The sequence below is a fragment of the Ceratotherium simum genome, chromosome 9, assembly GCF_057802395.1.
Source record: "Ceratotherium simum simum isolate JZ-2026a chromosome 9, ASM5780239v1, whole genome shotgun sequence".
NCBI lineage: Eukaryota > Metazoa > Chordata > Mammalia > Perissodactyla > Rhinocerotidae > Ceratotherium > Ceratotherium simum.
Window position 1 is genome coordinate 67,688,136 of NC_141908.1, and position 24,710 is coordinate 67,712,845.

Genomic DNA, 24,710 nt, shown 5'->3' on the forward strand with positions numbered 1-24,710 from the left:
TCTTTATTACTGAATGCACTGTGATGACCTTCCTTGTAGTGTACTTTTTATCCACATTACTGCCCTCAGGCAAATTTCAGGCCACAGCCTGTTTTTCTACAGACCTCAAGTTAATAGCTTTCATATTTTTTAAGGGTTAAAAAAAGCACACACACAAAGAAGAAAAGCAACAGAGACATATGTGGCCTGCAAAGCCTAAAGTGTTTACCATCTGGGCTTTTATGGAAAACATTTGTCAATCCGTGTATTATGAATTCCCAGAAATGTAATTTCTGAGTCAAAGGGTGTGAACATTTTTGAGGCTTTTACTGCATTCTGCCAAATTGCCCTCCAGAAACACTGAAGCAGTTTATGCCCTTCTCAGTACTGAGCCTGGTCATTCACCATGCATCCTGCTTCAAAGGTCTCTGGCCCAAATCACTACCTCTGAGTATTCTTTTATTCTCAGTCACCTTGACAGTGCATTATTGTTTTAAGTTTTCACTTCCCTTAAAAATATATTTGACCATTTACATTTTTCTTTCATGACTTAAGTAATTTACATTTTTGCCCATTTTTTTAAACAAGATATTTATATTTTCTTTGTAAGATCTCTTTATTAAATAAGGATGTTACTCTCTTATCTTTCATATATATTACCAATGTTTAAATAATTTTTACTTGTCTTTTAGTTTTTTTCTGTGGGTCTTTTTGAAGAAAGAAGTTAAAAATTCTATGGTCAGATCTGTCACTTTTTCTCTGTAATTTTGCCCTTTGTTCCAAGCTTGCTTTGAGATTAAAAGCAGTTCACTTATATTTTCTCCTTGCACTTTGAGGACTTTTAAAAAATTTAAATCTTTTAATCCTGCTCCAATTTAGTGTCTGAGAAAGGTTTTTAAAGCATGAATAGGTAATATAATATGAGTCATATTGCTAAGTTCCAATTTGGCCTCACCACATACTACGTATTTGAGTAAATTACTTAACCTCTCTAGTTACAGTTTTATTCTTTATTAAGTGGAGATAACAGTAATACCATAGTGTTGAGGTAAGAATGAACAGCCATAAAACACAAAAAGCACTTAGCATAGTGCCATTAGCTATTACAGCAGCCAGAGAATACCCTAGGCGAAAGAAATAACATGTATAAAGGTACAAACATATGAAACAAGTTTGTGCATTTAGGAAACTAGATGTGGTGTGGTAAAATGAGGTGTCAAGTGTGAGGGGCAGGGTTGACAGATGGGAGGGGGAGATGGGCCTTGAAAGCCATGCCCAGGAGCTTGCTCTTGATCTTATCAGAGATTGGCAGCCAATGAAGGCGTTTAGGCAAGCAAGAAACCCATTGAGATGTGTGATGTAGGATGATCTCTATGGTAGCAAAGTGGAAAATGGACTAGATTCATATCGTAGTATGAAAAACGTCACAAAAATGGCAGTCCCCTGCTCCAGCCTCCCCTCCCTAAATTCCTGCTCCCTAAAGGCAAATTCTTTCACCCCTAATTATTTCTTCTGGTATCTGCCTCTTTACTTCTAAATATCATGTTTAAACTGTTTCTTGATTTTGCTGTCATAGATACAATTATGAGACTAATTAATAAACAGCAGCAACGGGGATGGACCCAAAAGATGAATCTGACAGAGAAGATAGAGTCAAGCACACTTGCTAGTGAGCGAAAGCAGGGGAATGGGATGGGGTTGGCGAGTGGAGCTGTCTCAAGTTAGAGACCACAGAAGCAGGCTGGGAGCAGAAAGATGAGTTCACTGTGGGAGCTGTAAAGTTTTAAGCACCACTTCCTGGAGTATGACAAGTTGAGTATTGCCCCAGGCTTCTGTCTTGGTGGTTCCTCACTGCCCTGAGGACTGAAGTGTTGACCACTTAGGAGCCAGTCTTGGGTGGTTTGGGAAAATGTAGATGAGAAAACCTGCCAGCTGGAACTCTAAGCAGAGCTTCCAATTGCATATCATGGAATGAGTTACAAGTATGTAGATATTGGTCTCCTTGGCCCTCCAGGTGGAAGGGCCCAGCCACTCCCGCCTCTTCTGTTTACCCCATTCTGGGCCTTGCAGACATGGTTATTTCCTAGGTGTGCCATGAAGTGAAAGGGTGTGTGAAGCACTGCTTTAGAAGGCCCAGTGCACTCACAAACAACATTCAGCCTGCTGGGCCAGCTGCCAGGCCTCTGCACGCAAAACTTTATATTGCCCTTTTTAATTTCTACCCTTCCCCCCATCATCTCCCCTTCCTATCCCCACCCACCATCCAAAACCATCTTTAAGGAACACTAAGTACCACAGTTTAAAGGGTTGAAGAGAGGAGTTCCCTACCCATGATGTGCTTCCTGTCAAGGTGGCCCACACCTCGTAAGGTAAGCGCCCAGGAGACACTGCTACGGTTTGAAGAACAACCAGCCCACTTGACATTTCTATTAGAACAATGGGACCCCATTGCCACCGGCAGCAAGCCCATCTTCACAGCTGCCAACCCGTCCGTGAAACCCGTAATCCCCAAAAAAGAGTGGGGAAGAATGGAGGAGGAAGATTCTAAAAACGAATTTGTGGGCGGCTACAAGAAAAGAACAAAAACAGTGGATTAGGTGACCCTAGAGCCCTTTTCTTCTTGGCACTCCCCTCTTAATCATCACGCTCCACTTGTGACGTCGCAAACGCCTGGCTCCGGCAGGCGTGGGATGCCCTCGCCCAACCCGGGAGCCTCGAGGCGTCACCGCGTTTCCACGCCGCGGTCCCGGGGGAGAGGCGGGGGCGGCGGCCCGGCGGATGCTGAGGTCTGCGATCCAGGGCGGAGCGAGGCAGCGCGCCAGCCGGCTTCGCCTTCCCCTCCGATGACCGCCGCCGCGCTCCCCGCCCCTCGCCATCGGGCTGAGCCTGCGGCCAGACGCCTGGCGCCCCTCTGCTAGCCTCCCTCGCCCGTCCACCTCCTCCTGCGCATTTTCCTCCTCCTCCTCCTCCCACGCCTCTTCCGTTTCTGGAGGAGAAGGCTGCAACCTCCTTCTCGGCTCCGCATCCCCGGCTTTGGTAATACGTTTTCCTGCTTAACGCCCCCCTCGCCGCGACGCCACTGCGTCCCTCCTCCTCGGATCTGGATCCCCGGGCTGGGCGAACAGCCCGCACCCCATCGCCTCTCCGGACCCTAGGTGAGTAAATTTGGCCCGGGAGGGCTCCTTGCCTCTCCGCCCGGCCTGCGATGACCTCTGTCCGCTGCAGCGAGGCTGCCGCCCGGCCCACCCCGCCCCGCATCGCTGCTGCAACCAGCCAGGCGGAGGAGCTCGCGGCTCCTGCGGCTCCTTCGGCTCTGCAGAAACGACCTGAAAGAAATAGAGAGTGGGAAGAAAGATTAGCAAACAACTAAAAAAAAAAAAAAAAAAATCAATCATTAGCATTTCTAGGTCGTAGAAGCTGGGATCTGGCAGTTGTCGAGAGCGGTGGCCCAGGTTCAACAGGTAGATGGCTGAGCTGTCAGGCGCCCCTTGGTTTTGCTTTGAGAGGTGCTTTTTTTTAAGTGTCCATAGTTGTTGGCTGCCGCTAGTGACCTACTAGATGAGTGTAAAATAAACATGATGGGACTATATTTAGAAAAGTCTACCTCCTTGCTTGTAATTCTCTGCATTTTGAAAGGTGGTTTTGTGAGATGTGCATAGTTAGCTGGTGTAGCCAGGGTAGTAGGTGGGAAAAAATATTTAACATGGGTTTGGCTGAATCATGTATACTGTTAGACACAAAGAGCTTGAAAGAAAATCCCTAGAGTATTTAGTACATTCATGAAGAATACGTGTAAACAATCAAGGTGTGTATTTTGGAGGTTTCCAGTTTTAAAGCTAATTTTAAGGCGTTGAATAAGCAGAAGTTTGCCCACTGTGTGAATGGTGTTCACTTCAGAAGAGTAGTGGGTTAAGGCTGTATGGACAGACTACTTAAGTGCATCTCACATGTTGAAGAAAACATTTTTTGGCCCTTTTCCTGTGATTCCTAGCTTTGAAACCAAAGAAGTTGATAAAGATCAGCCCTGCTCAGCCTGATAATAGTCTAATGATGAAAATAACCCCCTGAACTGCTGTCAACTGATGAATTAGCTAAGGACCTCAGTTTTACCTTTTAAAATATGGAATATAAGGGGAAAAATAAAGGCAATGGAAGCGTTCATTTTTTCAAGACAGATATTTGTTTGCATTCTTATTTAGAACCTACTTTATTTTTAAGCTTTTATGGATTTTTATACTACTCTGGAGGTTAGTTCTTAGTTATGAAGAGCGTTATGTAAGATACGTAAAGTTACACATTACTTTTTGCGTGGAATAAGCTACCATTTCTTTTCAAGCTTGTGAACTAAACCACCACTTGCTTGGAAATTGCAGCTTGGACTCGTGCCATTTAATGTGAAATATTACAGATTTAAATTATAGCTATCCTTGTGGTCCTGAAAATAATGAAAATTTGTCTTTTTTGACATAGAAGGCCTGTGAAACAAAAGTTATAAAGTTATTCATTGTATATGTATCTCCTCTTTTATTTCTGTCTCTGACAGCAATTTGAAAATGTCTTATTCTATATCATCTTGTAGATAAATTTCGTAAAAGATAATTATGTTATATAAAGTGATTAATAAAAATGAGTGTCTTCATTTATTAAAGGTGAGGATGGTGTATATGAGAACTTTTTCTGGATGTGTGTCCTTAAATGTCCTTCTTAAAATATTTTGAATCTTGTAATGAAGCTAATAAAATCCTCTACATTGATGTTTTTGTCTGGTTTGGAGTTTAGAAATAAAAGCAGAATTGACAGCACTTTGCTACCCATCTCTCTGGATTAGTGTAGAATAGTGCTTCCTAGACTTGTCTAATTTTAAAAATTACCTACAGTGGTGGGCGAGTGTGTGTGGGGTGGAAAATAGTGGTTTAAAAAGATTCCCAGGTTGCAACTTGGGCCTTCCTGAATCGGAATTTCTGAGGGAAAGAAGATATTTAAAATAGGCCAAAATGATAATATTTAAAAAGGGCAAATCAAAACAAACGAAAAAGGCAAGATTGGGAAACACAGGTGAGAAATAACTGTTGCTGGAATGAATAGCAGACATAACCTGTTAGCATTCCTGTACATAAAATGTTCTTAAATGGAAGCTATGGTTTTACTAGTATGATGATGTCACCCATTTAGCAAGTCATTTATTCCTTTTGTAGGCAAGCCTTCTGGTTATTGAGCACTTTTTCGTATTTAGTCTCTTTTACGTAGTATGCAATGTTAATTCAAATCCTTTAATGTTATAAAAGCATTTTATTAATGAATTTTAATGCAGATTACTGTGACTAGTAATCCACAGCAAAATATTGTACCTGATCATTTCTCTTTCATATAACAGATTTGTTTGTTACCTCTTTTGTGTTCCTAATTAGGGAAGACAAGCATGCAAATTTTAATAACTTATTTATAGCTTTTATTAAAATGACCCAACTCCATCCTAAAAAGAAAAAAAAAAACTTTACCTGGGCACAAAGCATGGTCAATTATATATAAAACAAATTAATAAAAGAGAGTATTAAACATCTATGAAATAATTCATTAAGATGAATTCGCACAGAGTTTCCTTTCCTTCTCTCTTCATTCCTTTTCTTTCTTTCTTTTTTTTCAAAGGTGAGGGGGGTTGTTCGCTTGCTTGTTTTTATTTAATTTTTCATCAACTAAATATTTAAAATCTCCTAAATTAATTATCCAAGTTTAAATTAATGTAAATATTTGCTAACTTTATCAATAGATACTTAAATTTTTTTTTCCCTTCCCAAAACCCAAAAGTACATAGTTGTATATTCTAGTTGTAGGTCCTTCTAGTTCTTCTATGTGAGCTGCCACCACAGCATAGCTACTGACAGACGAGTGGTGTGGTTCCACGCCCGGGAAGCAAACCCAGGCCACCAAAGCAGAGCACGCTGAAATTTAACCACTAGGCCATCAGGGCTGGCTCTTAAATTTGTTCTTTTCTTTACTGAGTGATGATGGTTGGTTTCCCTCAATGCTAATGAGAGTTATAATTAATGGCAAAGGAGTTAAATTCAAATGACCAAAGGAAACTGTTGTTTTAACATTGTTTAAGGAAACTCTAATTTAGTTAAATTGATGCCGTAATTTTTCATTATCAGTAGCTGTTTAAATAGGATCTGATCTTCCAAGTTCTAGAGAACCCCTCTAGTTAATTCTTGGGAATTTGCAAGAATCATGTATAATCACATATAATCCCAGTTTGATCTGGGAATAATGAAAGGTCTATTTTAAAAATATGGCTGATTGTAAACTTCATGAATAGCAAAGAATAGGAGAAATAGAAATAAAGAATCAGATCAAGAAGATAAATATTAACCAGCTTAGACATTTATCTATGGTTGCAAGATTAGTAAGAACGCAAGAGAGTTTAGTACATTTATATATTGGTGTGGCTTTAAGAGCCGTTTATATCTTTTTAGTACTTTGACCTTTTCAAGTAAAAGGTACATAAATATTGTTTTATCAGTTTGTGTTCCTTTAATGGCAAATGTTACTTTCAGTATTCTATATTGCTGTATTCCACATTTGTAAATATCAGTTAAAAATAAACATTTCCCCCTACAAAGTGGAAGTAGAATGATAAGAGATATACTGCTAAACCCGGTCTGCCAAAATGATACATAACGTAATCTATGACCTTTGCTTTCTTTTTTTTTTGTGAGAAAGATTAGCCCTCAGCTAACATCTGTTGTCAAGCCTCCCCTTTTTTGCTGAGGAAGATTGGCCCTGGGCTAACATCCGTACCCATCTTCCTCTATTTTATATGTGGGACACCTGCCACAGCATGGCTTGATGAGCGGTTCGTAGGTCCACATGTGGGATCCGAACCTGCAAACCCCGGCCGCCGAAGCACAGTGGACGAACTTAACCACTATGCCACCAGGCCAGCCGTTTGCTTTGCTTTCTTATTATAATATTCAGAGAATATATTTTAGATCGTGTAATTTATCATTGCAGAAATAAATAATAACCATCTTCTAAAAAGCTCTGTAAAGAACTTTGAATCACATTTTCTAACTTGTAATCCTAAAATTTGCATAATGAACAATTCCTTACAGATTAATTTTGTTACAAGAAAATCCTGTTAAACATGTTTGTCTTTAATGGAATGAAAATCAGTCAGTGAACTTACAGAACTCCCACTGTATGTCATGAGGAGATGGAAAAAATGTGTATCCTGTTCTCAAGGAACTTATAGCTTATATTAGTGAGAGAATTGTGGTGCCCCAAGAGCTGGCTTGGGTGGGGGGCTTAGCCCTTCTCAGAATGTTCATTAACCCCTCCACCCACACCCAAATCTCTGTATGTAAAGACGCAATCTAAGTATTAAAAACCAGTGGGATTGCTGTGCAAAATCACCTTTTATGAAGCTAGGGTGAGGTAGACTGATCAGCTTAGAAATGGCATGTATGTCATTTAAAGGTTAGGAAGGAGGGAGGGAGAAAGGTTAAGGTTAAATAGATGGATTTATATATCCCATATTTAATGTCTTTTCTTATGAAACAAAATTAAACTTACTATTTTTGGTTATTTAATCAACTAAATTAATCTTGTCAAGATAGTTCACCTCTAGATGACAGAGCATAATTTCAGATTCTGAACAGTTCCCTGGTGGTCTAGTAGCTAGGATTCCAATTCTGATTTGGTGCTCAAAAAATGTAGTTCAGTGCTAGTCATCCAGATACAGCTTTAGTTTGTTTTTGTAAATGAATACAGAATATATGTAGACTTTTATATAAATAAATATGGGCCCACATGGCTAACAGCACCTGGGTAATTCTGATAATATCCAAGTGCAATAAACAATATGGCAAGGATGAACTCTATTTACAAAGCTAAAAGGAAATTCATCAGCCAACACATATTGAACACCTCTGAAGTAGGCACTAAGAGTCATAAGAAACCACACACGTTTAAATCTCCTGCCAGACAGAGCATAGATAAACAAACTAATGGACAATGTGTTGGAGAGCTAGGATCGAGATTTGGCCTGCTCTGTTCTGCCATGGCCAGGTACCCAAGATGAAGGAGAGTCAGGAATGGCTCCTGGGGGAGCCAACTGTTGAACTGACTCTCCTCTACACAGACACACACACCCCCCTTTTATTTATTTATTTATTTTATTTATTTATTTATTTATTTATTTATTTATTTATTTATTTATTTATTTATGAGGAAGATCAGCCCTGAGCTAACATCCATGCTAATCCTCCTCTTTTCTTTGCTGAGGAAGACCAGCACTGAGCTAACATCTATTGCCAATCCTCCTCCTTTTTTTTCCTCCAAAGCTCCAGTAGATAGTTTTCCATCATAGTTGCACATCCTTCTAGTTGCTGTATGTGGGACGCAGCCCCAGCATGGCCAGAGAAGCGGTGCGTCGGTGCGCGCCTGGGATCCGAACCCTGGGCGCCAGTAGCGGAGCGTGCACACTTAAGCACTAAGCCATGGGGCTGGCCCCACACACACCTTTTAAAAAACTTTTTTTCAAATTAGAAATATGTACAGAAAGGTATGCAAGTCCAAAATGTAAAGCTTGATGGATGTAACCATCACTCAGATCCAGAACATTACCAGTGCCTAAAAGCCATGTTCATATCTCCCGGTCAGTAACCCCTCCTTCTTCTCCAAGGGTAACCACCATTGTGACTTCTAACACCACAAGTTAGTTTTGCCTGTTTTTTAACTTCAAATAAATTAAATTGCACAGCATATATCTTTAGTGTCTGACTTCTTTCACTCAACAGTGTGTTTTTGTGAGATGCATCCACATTGTTGCCTACAGCAGTAATTCATTCATTCTCACTGCTGTATAGTATTATGTGACTATGCCACAGTTTATTCCATTTTATTATTGATGGTCATTTGGGTTATTTCTAGTATTAGGTTATTACAAATCATGCTGCTCCTAAATATTCTTGTACAAGTCTTTTAATGTATATGTGCATGAATTTCTGTTGGGTATATGTCTACAAGGTAAATTGCTGGATCATAGGTGATGCTTATATTCAACAAATTACAAATAGTTTTCTAACATGGTTGTACCAGTTTCATTCACACCAGCATTGTATTAGAGTCTCATTGCTCCATATCCTGACCAAAACTTGAAATTTTCAGTCTCTAATTTTAGCTATTCCACTAGATATGCAGTGGTATCCTGTTGTGATTTTAAGTTGCATTTTCCTGATTACTAATGAGGTAGACTGTCTTTCCATATGTTTATTGGCCATTTGAATATCCTCTTTTGTGAAAATCTGTTCAAGTTTCTTGCCCTTGAGCTGATTCTGAGAAAGTGACTTGACACATTAGGCATGGAAGGCAGGAGGAAGGGCATGTCAACCAGATGGAACAGCATGTGCAAATTAATGGTCTGCCCAGAGCATGGGAGTAAGTAGACAGATAATGGGCAATCAGCTACTAAAATGCTAAACTTAATCATAGCCTATGAAGTGATGACAGCAATATCACACAGATCAAAGTAAGATAACACCAAAAAAGTACCAGCAGTCCCATACTGTACTACTTAGTGGATTCTGAGAAATCTTTGACAGTCAAATACCTGAAAATTGAACAAGGCTTATACAATGGAAGGACAATTTCGTTTCCAGTGAGCTAAAAGGTAGTATTTGTAAGGCCCTAGTAATTCTTGTGGTCCAGTTTCCCTCTGCCTAGGTAACCAGGTGAGCAGATGAACATCTCAGAGGCATGTCAGAGGACGCTACTCTTGGCAGGTTGCACTTCAGCCATCCCTGGTTGCTCCAGAAGTTGAGCAAATTGAGCCCCCAACATTTTGTATGGACCCACTTGTGTTCCCCTGTCCCTTCTGCTGGGGCAGCCTCCATTCTTTAAACTACTCCTTAAAACAGCCCTAAGTATGGAGCAAAAGGGAAGGGGAACGAGGTCTGTGTTTCCCCTACAACAGCAATGTGAGCTAAACAGAGCCTTGGCCAGCCCCTCAGCCTGTGCCCACCTAGGGACACTCCTGGACAGCTCCACTGCCTTGAGAAGTCACCACAAACACCTTCTTGTAAAACACCCAGATATTTCATGGAAGTCCGGCCTTTCCCCCCAACAGCAATAGCTGTCAGGCAGGGCGACCACACAATAGCTTCTAATCGCCAGTCCTTAGAGGATGAGTGGAAGACTGGATTCAGGATATGAATGGTGGGCCTGGGCTGGAGTCATTGTGTAATGGGCAAAAATATGTGCTCGGTGGAAGTAGCAGATTATCTGCAGGAAGAAAGGAATGTCAACGGGAAATGCTTTGACCCAGTTGCCTATTCATTAGGGAGCAGTTCTGTTTTGTTGAGGGCCCTCAACTGCGTTGTCACACGTCTGTCACTGTGAACAACAAAAGGGCATGGCCAGCTTCTGGTACAAACAGGCTCTGCACACAAGAGGGGCAAGGGACACCCTTGCCCCTAGAATATCCACAAAATCTCCTGACAAAATACCCCCCTTGGCAGGATAGTGACCCTCCCAAGCCGTCCATAAATGGTCTACCATGAAGCCAGAGTAGTCTTGCAGCCTCCAGGAGTCAAAGTTTCCACCCAGATGCCCAGAAACTGAAGCAATCAGAACTGGCCTGCATAAAGGAAATTTATTCAGGGTCATTCTGAGAATTACAAGTAGTTCCCAGTCTTTTGGATTTAATGGACTGGTAAATTTTCAAAAAAGATTTCAGTGGCCCATATAAAGTTTCCAACCTCTTATTTTCTCAAGTAAGGACATGTGACTGTGGTTTCTGTGAAGTTGTAATTAATGGTCATAGCTGTCATTTGTTATCTGCTATATGCAAGTCTCTGTGCTGGGTACTTTTCTAGAAATATCTTATTTGATCTTCACAATGTCCCTGCAAGGTAAGTATTATCCTCATATTACACATGAGGAGAGAGGCTTAGAGAGGCTAAGTAAATTACCTGATGCCACACAGCTAGTTAATGGCAGAGCCAGGTTTTGAACCCAGGTCTATCTGACTCCAAAACCTGTGTCTTTCCCACTACACTGTTTATCATGTCTGAAATATGTGTAAGTTATTTAGATATGATTTTGAAAATTCTGGTGTTCATTCTGATGAGATGATAGAATGGTCATCTCATTTCTTTTTGTCTTTGTAGAGAGATCTGGCCTTTCAGGAAAAGTCTTAAGAGCATTTTTTTTTTCTGACCTACTTTGATTTATTCAATATTTCTTTAACTGGATGTGAATAGTCCACAAAAGCTAGAGAGAATATTTCTATCTAACATTGTGATACAATCTTATGTTAAAATATAGACATGCATTTGGTCTGAGATGGTGAGGAATGTAACTTCTTCAAACCTGTTCTGCTCAAATGTAGCTTGAAATAGGTTGTCACAAAGCAAGGCTTATGAGAGGTTATTTCAATGCTCACTGCATCGTTAATGATTTGGCTCTTAAAGTGACCACATAAATCGGGAAGAGAACCCTGCCCTGTTTTTACTATTTGGCCAGAAAATAAAAGACAAAGGAATAGATTGTGTTGGCATTTGCTAAGATTATCAAGGTCTCTCTTTCAGGGGAAGTGTTGTGAGCTGAATTGTGTTCCCCCAAAATTTGTATATTGAAGCCCTAACCCCCAGTACCTCATAATGTGACTGTATCTGGAGATAGGACCTTTAAAGAGATAATTAAGACTAAGTGAGGTCATACGGGCGGACCCTAATACAATCTGACTGGTGTCTTAATAAGAAGAGGGAGAGACAGGGAGGCTAACGCACAGAGGAAAGGCCATATGAGGACACAGCAAGAAGGCAGTCATCTGCAAGCCAAAGAGAGGGGCTTCAGGAGACACCAAATCTGCCAACGCCTTGGTCTTGGACTTTCAGCCTCTAGAACTGAAAGAAAATTAATTTTGTTGTTAAGCCACCCAGTCTGTGGTATTTGTTATGGCAGCCCTAGCAAACTAATACAAGAGGTATTAGATGTTCGGCATGAGCTGAGCCCCCTGCACTGATGCCATGACAGCCAGTTAAGAGAGACATCAGTAGAACGTGATGGGTGAGCTTTTACCATCCAGCAAAGACAGTTTGTAGTGAGACTGAGGACCAGCTAGGGGAACAGTTTTTCTGAGTAGAAGGGAAGTCAGGTGTCAATTAAATAGTGATTTGTAATAGTCAAACTAGCCACAGCTTTCAGCTAGGTGTGTGTTTCTCGACTTTTTACTATATAATATACCTAATAATAATAACCTGCTTATGATTATTTATCCAATAATTACTCATTTCTTCCTTTAGTTAGCAGCTAACAATTTATGAAAGAATTTTATTGGCTAGACTACTGGCTAACAGTGTGGGCTTCTGCCAGCTTGGCTGGGCTTGGATCTTGCCCCGACCACTTCCTAGCTGTGTGATTTGTAGCAAATTACTTAACCTCCTATGCCTCAGTTTCCTGTAAAATGGAGATAATAGTACCTTCTTCATAGGGTTGTGTGAGAATTAAATGAGTTAATATACATAAAGTGCTTAGAAGGATACCTAGCATGCAGTAAGCACCTAATAAATGTTAGCTATTACTGTTTTAACTTGGGCCTATCTCTGCACATGGATAACTGATGGCAGAAACATTGCACCTACGTGGTTCCACCAAGATCATCTGCCACCAGGTGCCAGCCCCCCCAAAATTGCCAGCATAGTGTGAAAGAAGAACAAGCAGCATGAAGAACAGTAGCTGTTAAATCTCAGTGTTTAGCATCATCCAGGAAGCTGACACAAATACAGATTCCTCCGCCCTGTCCCCAGAGATTCTGATCCACTAAGTTGGGATGGAGCCAAGGAATCTCTCTTTTTAGTAGGCACCTTGGGTAATTCTGATACAGGTGGTTCTCAGAACGTGCATTAAGAAATACTAATCAAGGGGCAGGTCTGGTAGCATAGTGGTTAAGTTCATGCACTCTGCTTTGGGGGCCCGGGGTTCGCAGGTTTGGATCTCAGGTGTGGACCTACGCACCGTTTATCAAGCCATGCTGTGGCAGGCATCCCACATATAAAGTAGAGGGAGATGGGCACGGATGTTAGCCCAGGGCCAATCTTCCTCGGCAAAAAGAGGAGGACTGGCAACAGATGTTAGCTCAGGGCTAATCTTCCTCACCAAAAAAAAAAAAAAAAAAGAAAGAAATACTAATCAAAAGGAATTTCTTCTATATTCAAGGCTATTAAGTTATGATAAATGTCATAACTTACCAATCATGAGTCTACAATAATTTTCATTTAGAGTATTTGAAATATTTAAATAAAACTAACTTAAGTCAATAATGAGCTTGCAAACTTGTGTGTGTGCGTGTGTGTGTAAGACTAGCCCTGAGCTAACACCTGTTGCCCATCCTCCTATTCTTTTGCTGAGGAAGACTGGCCCTGGGCTAACATGCATGCCCATCTTCCTCCACTTGATATGGGACGCCGCCACAGCATGGCTTGGTAAGCGGTGCGTCGGCCGCAACAGGGAACTAAACCTGCGAACGCTGGGCCACTGAAGCAGAGCGCGCCAACTCGAATTTAACCACTGTGCCTCTGGGCTGGCCCCTGCAATCTTGCTTTCAAAAATCGTCTGAAAGATAATTTCCCCGAGTGTTAATAAGAGCTATTAATAAAACTGAAGAAATTCTGTATTGGATGTAGCCCACAGTTTCTCTGTCGACAATGTATCTCAAGTTGAGTCATTCAAGGTGAGGATGCGTTGTCCACTGCTCCCCTCGGGGTTGTGGCCTGCCTGAGTGAAGTGGGGACAGAGAGAGAGACAGAAGTAGCTTACAGAGGAGCACAGAGAATGAGGGTTCCATTCGTTTGGAGGAAATGGTCCATTCAGTCAGAAAGTAGCAGGCTAGCCATGCAAATTAATTAGAAAGACTTGCATGTTGAGGAGAAAGCTGTGAGAGATTTTTTTTTAAGGGAGCTGGGACCCTGGAGAAAGGTAAATAGCTGAAGAAGAGCTGGGTTCTACAGGATGAGAGAGAAAGCTTAGTCCCAAGCTGAAGTGGGGCGTTCTGCCTGGAGCTTGACAAAACACGATAGTGTTCCCTAGGGTCAGAAGTAAGAGTGATTAAGGCTGAACTCGGGGATAATTTTGGAACTGAAAAACTTTGCTTTATGACAAATTCCTAAAGTTGGTACACCTGCTAATTAGAGGCTGCAGTTTATAGCTGATATTTCTTTCCCAGGGGTCAAGTTGCAGTGCTCAAGTGGGGTGAGAATGGTCATTACTGAGGAAATAAAGGTCCCGTCCGAAGGGCAGAAACCGCTCGATCCCTGGGGCAGCTGTATGGAAACTTATCAAGGCTCAGACAGAGAGCTTTCCATGTGAGGGAAGAGGTGGGGGTGGTTCCCGGAGCTTGTGGCCGGTGTGAGTAGCTCACCTGAGCGTTCTGACGGCATCATAGGGGGAGTTTCTGGGGTAGCCACAGTGTAGCAGTACAGTGTTTCTTTTAGGGAAAAAATTTAATTGGTTTTAACAAAATTGGGTGAAAAATGATGATACTGATATTGTTTACCTAGAAAGCTTTCAAATTGGACTCCTTAAAATCTTCGTGCTGTTTTTAAGATAAGCAGCTATTTAGATACTTGTGGTTCATTGATTCTCTTCCCTTCACTTATAGCCTCAGAACATTTACTAAGAAATCAAAATTATGGTTATTGAATTTATACTCTTGGGGCTTGTGTATTCTACTAAGATATGCATGCATCCATGTGTGTATATATTATATATAACTCATAATTTATAGCATACAGATGCCATAAAGCATTTCTATGTCAAAGTGCCCCAGTTATATTAATGTAACTGTTTTTCTTAGTGTTTAGGTTCAAGTCAACCAAAGTGAATCTTTGAACATATTCACTCCAGAAAAAAAGGCGTTTAGGTAGGCAGGTGTTTCTGTTTAGTCTTTAACTCCATACTCTCTACCACCTGGCGGCTTTTTGTGTTATTACCATAGTACCACTTTGTTTGGACAGTTGTCTCCAGGAATTGAGGAATTCTTGTCCTTCGTGCTTAATTATCCGAAGTTAATTTAAAATGCCATTTCTAATTATAAAAGCAGTATATATTTGGGGCCGGCCCAGTGGTGCAAGCAGTTAAGTGTGGGCACTCTGCTGCGCTGGCCCAGGGTTCGCTGGTTCGGATCCTGGCATGCACCGACGCACCGCTTGGTAAGCCATGCTGTGGCAGTGTCCCATATAAAGTGGAGGAAGATGGGCACGGATGTTAGCCCAGGGCCAGTCTTCCTCAGCAAAAAAAGAGGAGGATTGGCAGATGTTAGCACAGGACTGATCTTCCTCTCACACACAAAAAAAAGCAGTATATATTTATTGTAAAATATTTGAAGATTATAGAAAAGCATAATGAAAAAAAGCCATCCACAATTCCAGTACTCAGTGATAACTACCATTAAACATCTGTTTAACTACCATTAAAACATCACCTACTAGTCTTTCAATCTCTCTCTATATATATGTATATAGAGAGTATATGTGTGTATATAAACACAAAGTGGTAACATACTATCATATTGTATATATGGTCATAGGTCGTTTTTCCACTTAACATTACAACATTAACATATTTCCATTTATTAAATATTCTTCAAAAATATTTTAATGACCATATAGTAGTCTATCTTATATTTTACCAATGTTTAAAATTATTTTCAACATTTTGCTACTGTAAATAATATTAATCATTCTTGTGCAGAAATATTTTAACTCTGACTATCTTAACATAAAATAAGGTAAGACTGGAGTTACTGGCTAAAAGGTAGTGACAGCTCTAGGGATCTTGATATATTTATCTCAAGTTGCCCTCAGGAAACACACTTGGTTGCATGCCTATTAGCAGAGTATCAGCACCTGTTTCATCACAGCTTCTCCAAGAATGAATGTTTACTTTAAAAACAGCTTTGTTTATCTAATAGTGAAGGAGGCTGTCTCATTGTTTTAATTCACTTTCCTTTTATAACTATTGAGGTTGGACTTTTTTTCTCATGGTGGTTGACTCATCATCTTAAAAAGATAGCAAATTTTTCAGCAAATTTATTTAAGACAAACCAGCTATGACAATTCACAGTTAACTCCATTGCATTGACATCTTCATAGTTGTACTAATTCTCAGCCTCTTAGAGTCCATTAAGGGAACTTTTTAAAAAAGAAATAAACTGTCGATTCTGATAACGAAGAGCGTGGGCTTCTGTGCAAGACCTATTTTGAGCCCTGCCGTTTAGTCTTATGTAACTCGAGAAGTTACTTAACCTCTCTAAGGTTCAGTTTCCTCGACTGTAAAACAGGGCTGATAATTCTCACAATAATAAGATAGGAATTATTAAAGCTTTCGATAAAATGGAGTTACTATGCAAAAATGAGAAATGTTTCTCTCTTAATTGCAAAATAGATACAGTAGCTATACCAAAGTATGATTGCATAACACTTGCAGAGCCCGATGTTTTCAAATCCCAATAAGTTGCATGTTTTACTTCATTTTATTGTTTAAACTTGGTAGAAGAGCAGCACAGAGAGTGGGACTTTTTTTTAAGGGGGGGAGGTGGCTGGGAGCTTGCTTGGGCTGCTAGCCCAAGAGTGGCCTCAGAGTCTTGCAGGACACAACAGTGCTTGCTAGTGTGGTGCTTAGTCTTTAGAAAGTGCTAAGGACCAGGACTAATAAGATAAATCCTCTCCCACCTCTCCCTTCTTAGGGTGAAAGAAAGAGCACTACTTCAATACCGCCACTAAGCCCGTGTGGTCATTCTAAGGTAGTTACAAGAATTCGACTTTCCTTTTAATACGGTGCTTGTGTGTCCACCTGCCTATCTGTTTAGGGATTTATAAATATACTGTAGATTCTCAAAGACGTTCTTTCACTGAGAATTCAATTCTTTGCATAATGGACTTTTGAGGCTATAAATATTTAAGATTTAAAAAAAAAATGTTTCAAACTTTAGATGATCTCGAGTCTTCCACACTGAGGATGAGACTGTGATGTAATATTAGCTGTTCAGCCGTGCTGACCAGGTTGGCTGCCAGATGAGTTGTTAGTAGTGTGCTGGAGCATCCTGACCACACTCTCTGAACTGCTTTCTCTTTCACATTCTTGTACTTTTCCAGCTGACGGCCCAGAGGGTGGGTCCTGATTCCACCAGCAGCTGCAACTGAACAGCAAGGTTCAGAAATGTCAGCTATCCTCCGGGAGCTGCTCCGTGTCTCTGAGAAAGCTGCCAATATCGCCCGGGCGTGCAGGCAGCAGGAAGCCCTCTTCCAGCTGCTGATAGAAGAAAAGAAAGAGGGAGACAAGAACAAGAAGTTTGCAGTTGACTTCAAGACCCTGGCTGATGTACTGGTACAGGAAGTTATAAAACAGAATATGGAGAACAAGGTAAGAAAGGTCACAGCCAAGGTAACTGCAAAATATTTGTCCCCTGTGGTTTTTGTCCGCAGATAGAATAGCATGCCTTTTCCTTTCTTTCTCCCTTCAGAATACGAGCACCTTAGACCCAAATAAACACCTTGGGGTCCCCCCCTACACCTTGTTTTGAGTACAATATTACTAAGATGTTCATTGCAGAAGAATTTAAAAAAGACAGAAAAGCAAATAAAAATCATTCACAATTTTAAAGGTAGAGAGAAACATTTTGGTGTAGAACATTTTATTTATTAATGAGTTTCTTTTTAATAAATAATACATGTCCTCTGGAAAATAAGCAAAAATAAGAATCCTCTTAATCCCACCACAAGAGAAAAGCACAGCTATGTTTTGCTAAATATTGTTAGAACGTTTTCCCTCTATGTGTATGTGTGTGCGTGGCACATTTAATTTATTTCAACAGAAATGAGAACATGCTGTTCTATAACCTTTTTTTTTTTCTCACTCTCTATATTAAGTTCCACCTTTTTGACATAATCATTTATCTGGTGGCTGCCTCTGTGATGGGCTCATACAGTCCTGGAGCTTAAAAGTCCCCCTTTATTCTAGTAGAAAAACATTGTTTATGTTTATAACTAACGATGATTGTGATTCAGGTTTCTTAAGCTGACTGGGGAAGAGAAATTATATTCATAAGTATTAATAACAAACAATAGCACTAGCAGACACTTATGAACGCTTACTGTGTGCCAGGCACTCTTCTAAGGGTATTAAATATATTAATTTATTTAATTCTCATAACAACTTTATGAGGTAAGTGCTCTTATGCCAATGTAGTGCATGAGAAAAGGGAGGCGCAGAGAGGGTAAGTAACTTGCCCAAGGTTACTTAGTGAATTGCAGGGCCAGTTTTTGATCACAGGCCAACTGGCTCCAGAGTCTGTGCTCTTTGCAATATTATATTGCCTTTTATATGAGCTAATAATTACCTGCTTTTTTAGATTTGGAAGGATAGAACTTTATGACAGAAAGCACTACAAAATACTAGAATAGTTTCCAAGAAATTCTCAAAATATTGGGAATCATTTAGAATTAAGTGAATTCTTGACCACAGGCAGGAAGAGAGAATAAAGGACTCCTTGAAATCTCTACAAACTATACTTTTTCATGCCCTATAATATCTGGCTCCAATAAACCAAGTGAAGCAAGTTTATTTTTGTTACTGATCAAGATAATTGGGTGCAAAGGATGGTTGAGCAACTGGATTAGAAATGTATCAACGTTAATTTTTTTTTTTTAAGATTTTATTTATTTTTCCCCCCAAAGCCCCAGTAGATAGTTGTATGTCATAGCTGCACATCCTTCTAGTTGCTGTATGTGGGACACGGCCTCAGCATGGCCGGAGAAGCGGTGCATCGCTGCACGCCCGGGATCCGAACCCAGGCCACCAGCAGCGGAGCGTGTGCACCCAATCTCTAAGCCATGGGGCCGGGCCTCAACGTTAATTTTTATGGGCTAATGTTTTCCCCAAAGCATTATAACAAGTTCAGGCAATTGTTCATTCATGAAGTATACGCCAGGACTTATGAACAAATAAATGATATTCACTTTTGGCTGTATAAAATATCTTTGTTTCATGCCCTTTACGTCCTGCAGCCTCAGAAACAGGCCTTTAAGCAGGCCTGGGAGACTGAGCTCCAGCCCTCGATGAATAGGCTCGTTGCAGCCCCTTTTGACCTGCACTGCTCTTCATAAGAGGAAAAAATAACAAGTGGTTGTGGGCACTATTAAAGCTATTGACTGTCTGCTAATGACTGAGTTCAAATATTCGAAGCTCTTCCTTACTTTTGTTCCCTGAGAACATCACGCATATCATAATTTAATACATATTTTGAGAAAAATTATCTTTACTACAGAGAGGATCAGAAGCAAAGTATATCTGAAACCTTCCTGGTCATATGGAGATGAGAGAAGATTCTTACTTAGCTCCATTCTTTTCATCAATAAAATATTTCCCTTCTTTTTTTGCTGTATTACCTTCTTAGCCTGAAGGCTAGTGATACCTCCAACAGCTGCAGGAAACACACCTGAAAATGAAAACAAAATCTAATGTTATCCTCTAATCCCTTCTCTCCAGTCTCAAGTCATAATTTAGGTACTTGGTCAATAATATTGACTCATATAAGCTACTAGGGTGCTGCTTAAGAGCAACAGTTAAGATATCTCCTTTATAAACATTCTAGTTCTATGGCCCGTAAGTAGAAGGCTGAAGTTTCTAGAAGTACTTCTGCAAACTCAACAGGACATGAGGAAACCAGACTTCTATGATTTGGACTTTCTAGATGGGCAAAGGAACAGGAAAATATTAGACAACTAAGTACTGAACTAAGCTGACTTCACTTTTTATACTTGGATTGATTTCTAGAATTGTAAATTTCAGATCTAATTGTGCTATTTAATTTGAAATATAAAATGGAAATCTGTTCAGAACTGAACATGTATGTCGGGTTTTGTGGTGGTGGTTATTTCTGGTTTTTTGTCATACTCTGAATCATTCAGTTTCCAGGCTTGGAAAAAAAAATTTTTGGAGAAGAATCCAATGAGTTTACTAATGCTTTGGGTAAGTATAAGAATCTTAATGTGTTTTTATAACTTAATTATCATATGATATTCTAATTTTCCACTTATATCATGAAATAAATGGATGTTTGGAAGCCTTTCATGTAAATAACATAATATGCTATTTGAACGTTAAGCTTCATTCAGTACCTCAGAATATCATGCCATTTAAGTGAGAGAGGTGTGATGTCTTAGAATTATATAGCAAGTCTACGTGTATTATTTTAGATATAAATCTGTAGTATTTAATGTGTGACTTAACCTTTGGGAAAGTTGCACGGCCCTTTGAGAATCTGATGGAAGTTCCTGATGCCCCCAGAAAGATTCACATTTCACAATTGTGCAGACAATTGCAGGTCCAAGGTTTAAACCCATTCGTGGACCCCCTGGGAAGTCCAAGGCCTTGGCTGAGAATGCAGAGGGGGCCCTGTCCCTGAAATACTGTATGTTCTTGAGCAAATCACCTCACCTCTCCTCTGGCCTCAGAACCTCTGTAAAGGGAGTTGGACTAACTAAAAGTTCCTTTCAGTACCAAGTTTTAAGTTATTTAATGAGTTTCCTGTAGGCCAGATTCTCCTTTGATGGACCTCCATGTTCCCTTGTGGTAGAGGGAAAAATATCAAAATCTATGACTCTCTTCAGAGAAACAAATTACTTTTAGTTTGGGTGTTTTGTTTGTTTAATGGTAGAAGATTAAAATAGTGAACTTGAAACACTGATCAAGTGACAAATAGTTAAATGTCTAGGGGCACATTTACAAAGGAAAAAAACTAATTTCTGGATTAACTCTGGAAAATTTTTTGTCTCCTCCATGGGCTTTGTATTAAGATGCAGTTAGTTCTGTGACACTCAGTAAGAAGAGAGAAATTTCATTCAAACTCCTTAAAGTTAAAAAAAACAAAACTTGTGATTACTCATAAGAAATCCTACACTTAAAATCCTACGTTTGACTGCTTTGTAAACAGTTATTTTAATATTTCATTCATCTAGAATTATAGAGGCAAAAAGGCATTCCACGTCCATTTTCCTGAGAACTGAAGGAGAGAATGGGGTTAGCGTGTTGGAGGGGCAGAGACATGTGAAGAGAAGGGGAGGGACTGGTGGATGAGGTGAGCGCAGGCAGGAACAGATGGTGGGAGGTCGTAGGAAGGAGTTTGGATTTCTCTCTAAGTGTGTTGGGAATTCACTGGAGGATTTTAAGCAAAGGAGTGCTGTGATATGATTTGCTTCTTTGAATGATCCCATGAGTTTTACTGAGCCCAGTGTAGATGCCTCGTCAGGGGCAGTGATTAGCATTATTATCCCCAACTTGAACAGTCTAATTTAATTGGAATTTAACTTAACGTAATTGAATGTTTCTTGCTGATTCACAGTCCTCATTGTAATAGATTCATACTGTGCTTCCCAAACTTTAACGGTTGTATGAGTCACCTGGAGATCTTATTAAAACTCTGAGGGTCTGGGATGGGGCCTGCAGCCCTGACTTTCTAAGAAGCTCTCAGGTGATGCTGGAGCCGCTGGTCCCTGGAATGGCTAGGGTAGCTAGGAGTATTTGTCTATATACCTCAAAAGCCCCGAAGTGCCATGTTTTCTTAATTTTTAGAAGTTTATATTCTCCATTGCTGTCACTTTTTGTTGCTATTAGTTTGCCTATTTTTGCCAGCCTCTTCCCTCGCTTTTATTGGGAGCTGGAAACCAAATTAGCCACGGGTCTAAGAAGCCTGTTTAAAGTGATGGTAAAGCACCTGGACTTGGTAACTCGTGGTTTCATTTTGAGAAGCAGCTTTGCTTACTTCCTGATCTCCAGTGGGTTCCCCAGAGGAGAGCTGTTTCTACGTCTGTTGTTGAGAGTCATACAGTTTCACCACATTTAAAGATTAGTAAATTTCATCTGATATTACTTCACTGAGCATAAACGATTTGTAGTTAAAAGCAGTATCACCGAGGGAAGTAGAAGCACTTACTGTGCTGATAAAACCCCTGTTCTTTTCAATAACATTCAAAACACAAACAGGGTGACCTGTGTATATTTTTTCTTTTTTTTCATTGTGAAATTTTTGTTGTACATTATTGTTTATCAGTCACCATATAAGTGCCTCCCTCCACCCCTTGTGCCCACCCCCCAGCCCCTAGCCCCAGGTAACCACCAAACAGTTCTATCTGTGCGTGTGTTGCTTTATCTTCCACATGTGAGTGAAACCATGCCCTGTTTTTCTCTTTCTGGCTTATTTCACTTAACATAATACCCTCCAGGTCCATCCATGTTGTTGCAAATGGGACGATTTTGGCTTTCTTTATGGCTGAGTAGTATTCCATGGTATATATATACAACATCTTTTTTATCCATTCATCAGTCGAGGGACACTTGGGTTGCTTCCATGTCTTGGCTATAGTGAATAATGCTGCGATGAACATAGGGGTGCATAAGCCTCTTTGTGGATTAGGGTTCTCATCTCTCCACAGCCTCTCCAGCATATGTTTCTTTTTGTGTTGGTGATTATAGCCATGCTAAGGGGTGTAAGGTGATATCTTAGTGTGGTTTGGATTTGTATTTCCCTGATGATTAGTGATGAGCATCTTTTCATGTGCCTATTGGCCATCTGTATATCTTCTTTGGAGAAGTGTCTGTTCATTTCCTTTGCCCATTTTTCGATTGGGTTGTTTGTTTTTTGTTATTCAGTTGTGTGAGTTCTTTATATATTATAGAGATTAATCCCTTGTCAGATATACGGTTTGCAAATATTTTTTCCCAGCTGGTGGGTTCCCTATTCATTTTGATCCTGGTTTCATTTGCCTTGTAGAAGCTCTTTGATCTGATGCAGTCCCACTTGTTTATTTTTTCTTTTGTTTCCCTTGTCTGAGTAGACATGGAATTCAAGAAGATCCCGTTATGGCCGATGGCGAGTAGTGTACTACCTATATTTTCCTCCAGGAGTTTTATAGTTTCAGGTCTCACCTTCAGGTCTTTGATCCATTTTGAGTTAATTTTTGTGTATCGCAAAAGAAGGTTGGTCTACTTTCATTTTTTTACAAGTGGCTGTCCAGTTTTCCCAGCACCATTCATTGAAGAGACTTTCCTTTCTCCACTGTATGTCCTTAGCTCCTTTGTCAAAGATTAGCTGCCCATAGATATGAGGTTTTATTTGTGGACTTTCAATTCTGTTCCATTGATCTGTGTGTCTGTTTTTGTACCAGTACTGTGCTGTTTTAATTACTATCGCTTTATAGTATGTTTTGAAGTCAGGGATTGTGAAGCCTCCAGCCTTGTTCTTCTTTTTCAGGATTGCTTTAGCTATACGGGGTCTTTTGTTGCCCCATATGAATGTTAGTATTATTTGTTCTATTTCTGTGAAGAATGTCATTGGGATTCTCATTGGGATTGCATTGAATCTGTAGATTGCTTTAGGTAGTATGGACATTTTAACTGCGTTTATTCTTCTAATCCAAGTGCATGGAATATTTTTCCATTTCTTTATGTCATCATTGATTTTGCTCAATAATGTCTTATAGTTTTCATTGTGTAGGTCTTTTGCTTCCTTGGTTAAATTTACTCCTAGATATTTTATTCTTTTTGTTGCAATTGTAAATGGGATTGTCTTCTTGAGTTCTCTTTCTGTTAGTTCGTTGTTGGTATATAGAAATGCAACTGATTTCTGTAAGTTGATTTTATACTCTGCCACTTGGCTGTAGTTGTTGATTATTTCTAATAGTTTTCTGATGGATTCTTTAGGGTTTTCTATATATAAGATCATGTCATCTGCAAACAGCGAGAGTTTCACTTCTTCGTTGCCTATTTGGATTCCTTTTATTCCTTTTTCTTGCCTAATTGCTCTAGCCAGAACCTCCAGTACTGTGTTGAATAAGAGTGGTGAGAGTGGGCACCCTTGTCTTGTCCCTGTTTTCAGAGGGATGGCTTTCAGTTTTTCCCCATTGAGTATGATGTTGGCTATGGGTTTGTCATATATAGTCTTTATTATGTTAAGGTACTTTCCTTCTATACCCATTTTGTTGAGAGTTTTTATCATAAATGGATGTTGGATCTTGTCAAAAGCCTTCTCTGCATCTATTGAGATGACCATATGGTTTTTATTCCTCGTTTTGTTAATGTGGTGTATCACGTTGATTGATTTGCAGATGTTGAGCCATCCCCGTGTCCCTGGTATAAATCCCACTTGATCGTGGTGTATGATCTTTTTAATGTATTGTTGTATTCGGTTTGCCAATATTTTGTGGAGGATTTTTGCATCTATGTTCATCAGGGATATTGGTCTGTAGTTTTCCTTCTTAGTATTGTGTTTGCCTGGCTTTGGTATCAGGGTGATGTGGGCCTGGTAGAATGTGTTGGGAAGTGTTCCATCTTCCTCTATTTTTTGGAATAGTTTGAGAAGGAAAGGTATTAAGTCTTCTTTGAATGTTTGGTAAAATTCTCCAGAGAAGCCATCTGGTCCTGGACTTTTATTTTTTAGGAGGTTTTTGATTACTGTTTCAATCTCTTTACTTGTGATTGCTCTATTCAGGTTCTCTATTTCTTCTTGATTCAGTTTTGTGACCTATGTATATTAAAATGCAAAAGGCAAAAAACATAAATAAAAGATTAGTTATCAAGAACTCAGCATTCAGGGGTTCTCAACTGGTCCATGAGCCCCCTTAAACTGGATACAAAATTGTGTGCATGTGCCCATGTGGACATTTTTCTGGGGAGAAGTT

General features: G+C 40.0%; 1 protein-coding gene across 2 annotated transcripts in view; it reads left to right on the top strand.

The window, feature by feature from the left end:
* The window catches only part of INPP1 (inositol polyphosphate-1-phosphatase), a 34,219-nt gene that overhangs the window by 3,871 nt on the left and 5,638 nt on the right, over positions 1 to 24,710 (top strand). The window contains exons 1-3 of one of the 2 annotated variants that reach the window (XM_004426736.3): positions 2,850 to 3,134; positions 17,130 to 17,397; positions 19,944 to 20,004. In XM_004426736.3, coding sequence (XP_004426793.1) covers positions 17,194 to 17,397; positions 19,944 to 20,004 — 265 coding nt within the window. In that variant the 5' untranslated portion in view covers positions 2,850 to 3,134; positions 17,130 to 17,193. Of the gene's footprint in view, positions 1 to 2,849; positions 3,135 to 17,129; positions 17,398 to 19,943; positions 20,005 to 24,710 lie in introns of those variants that run through there. The other variant, XM_014784689.2, reaches the window with a different exon arrangement.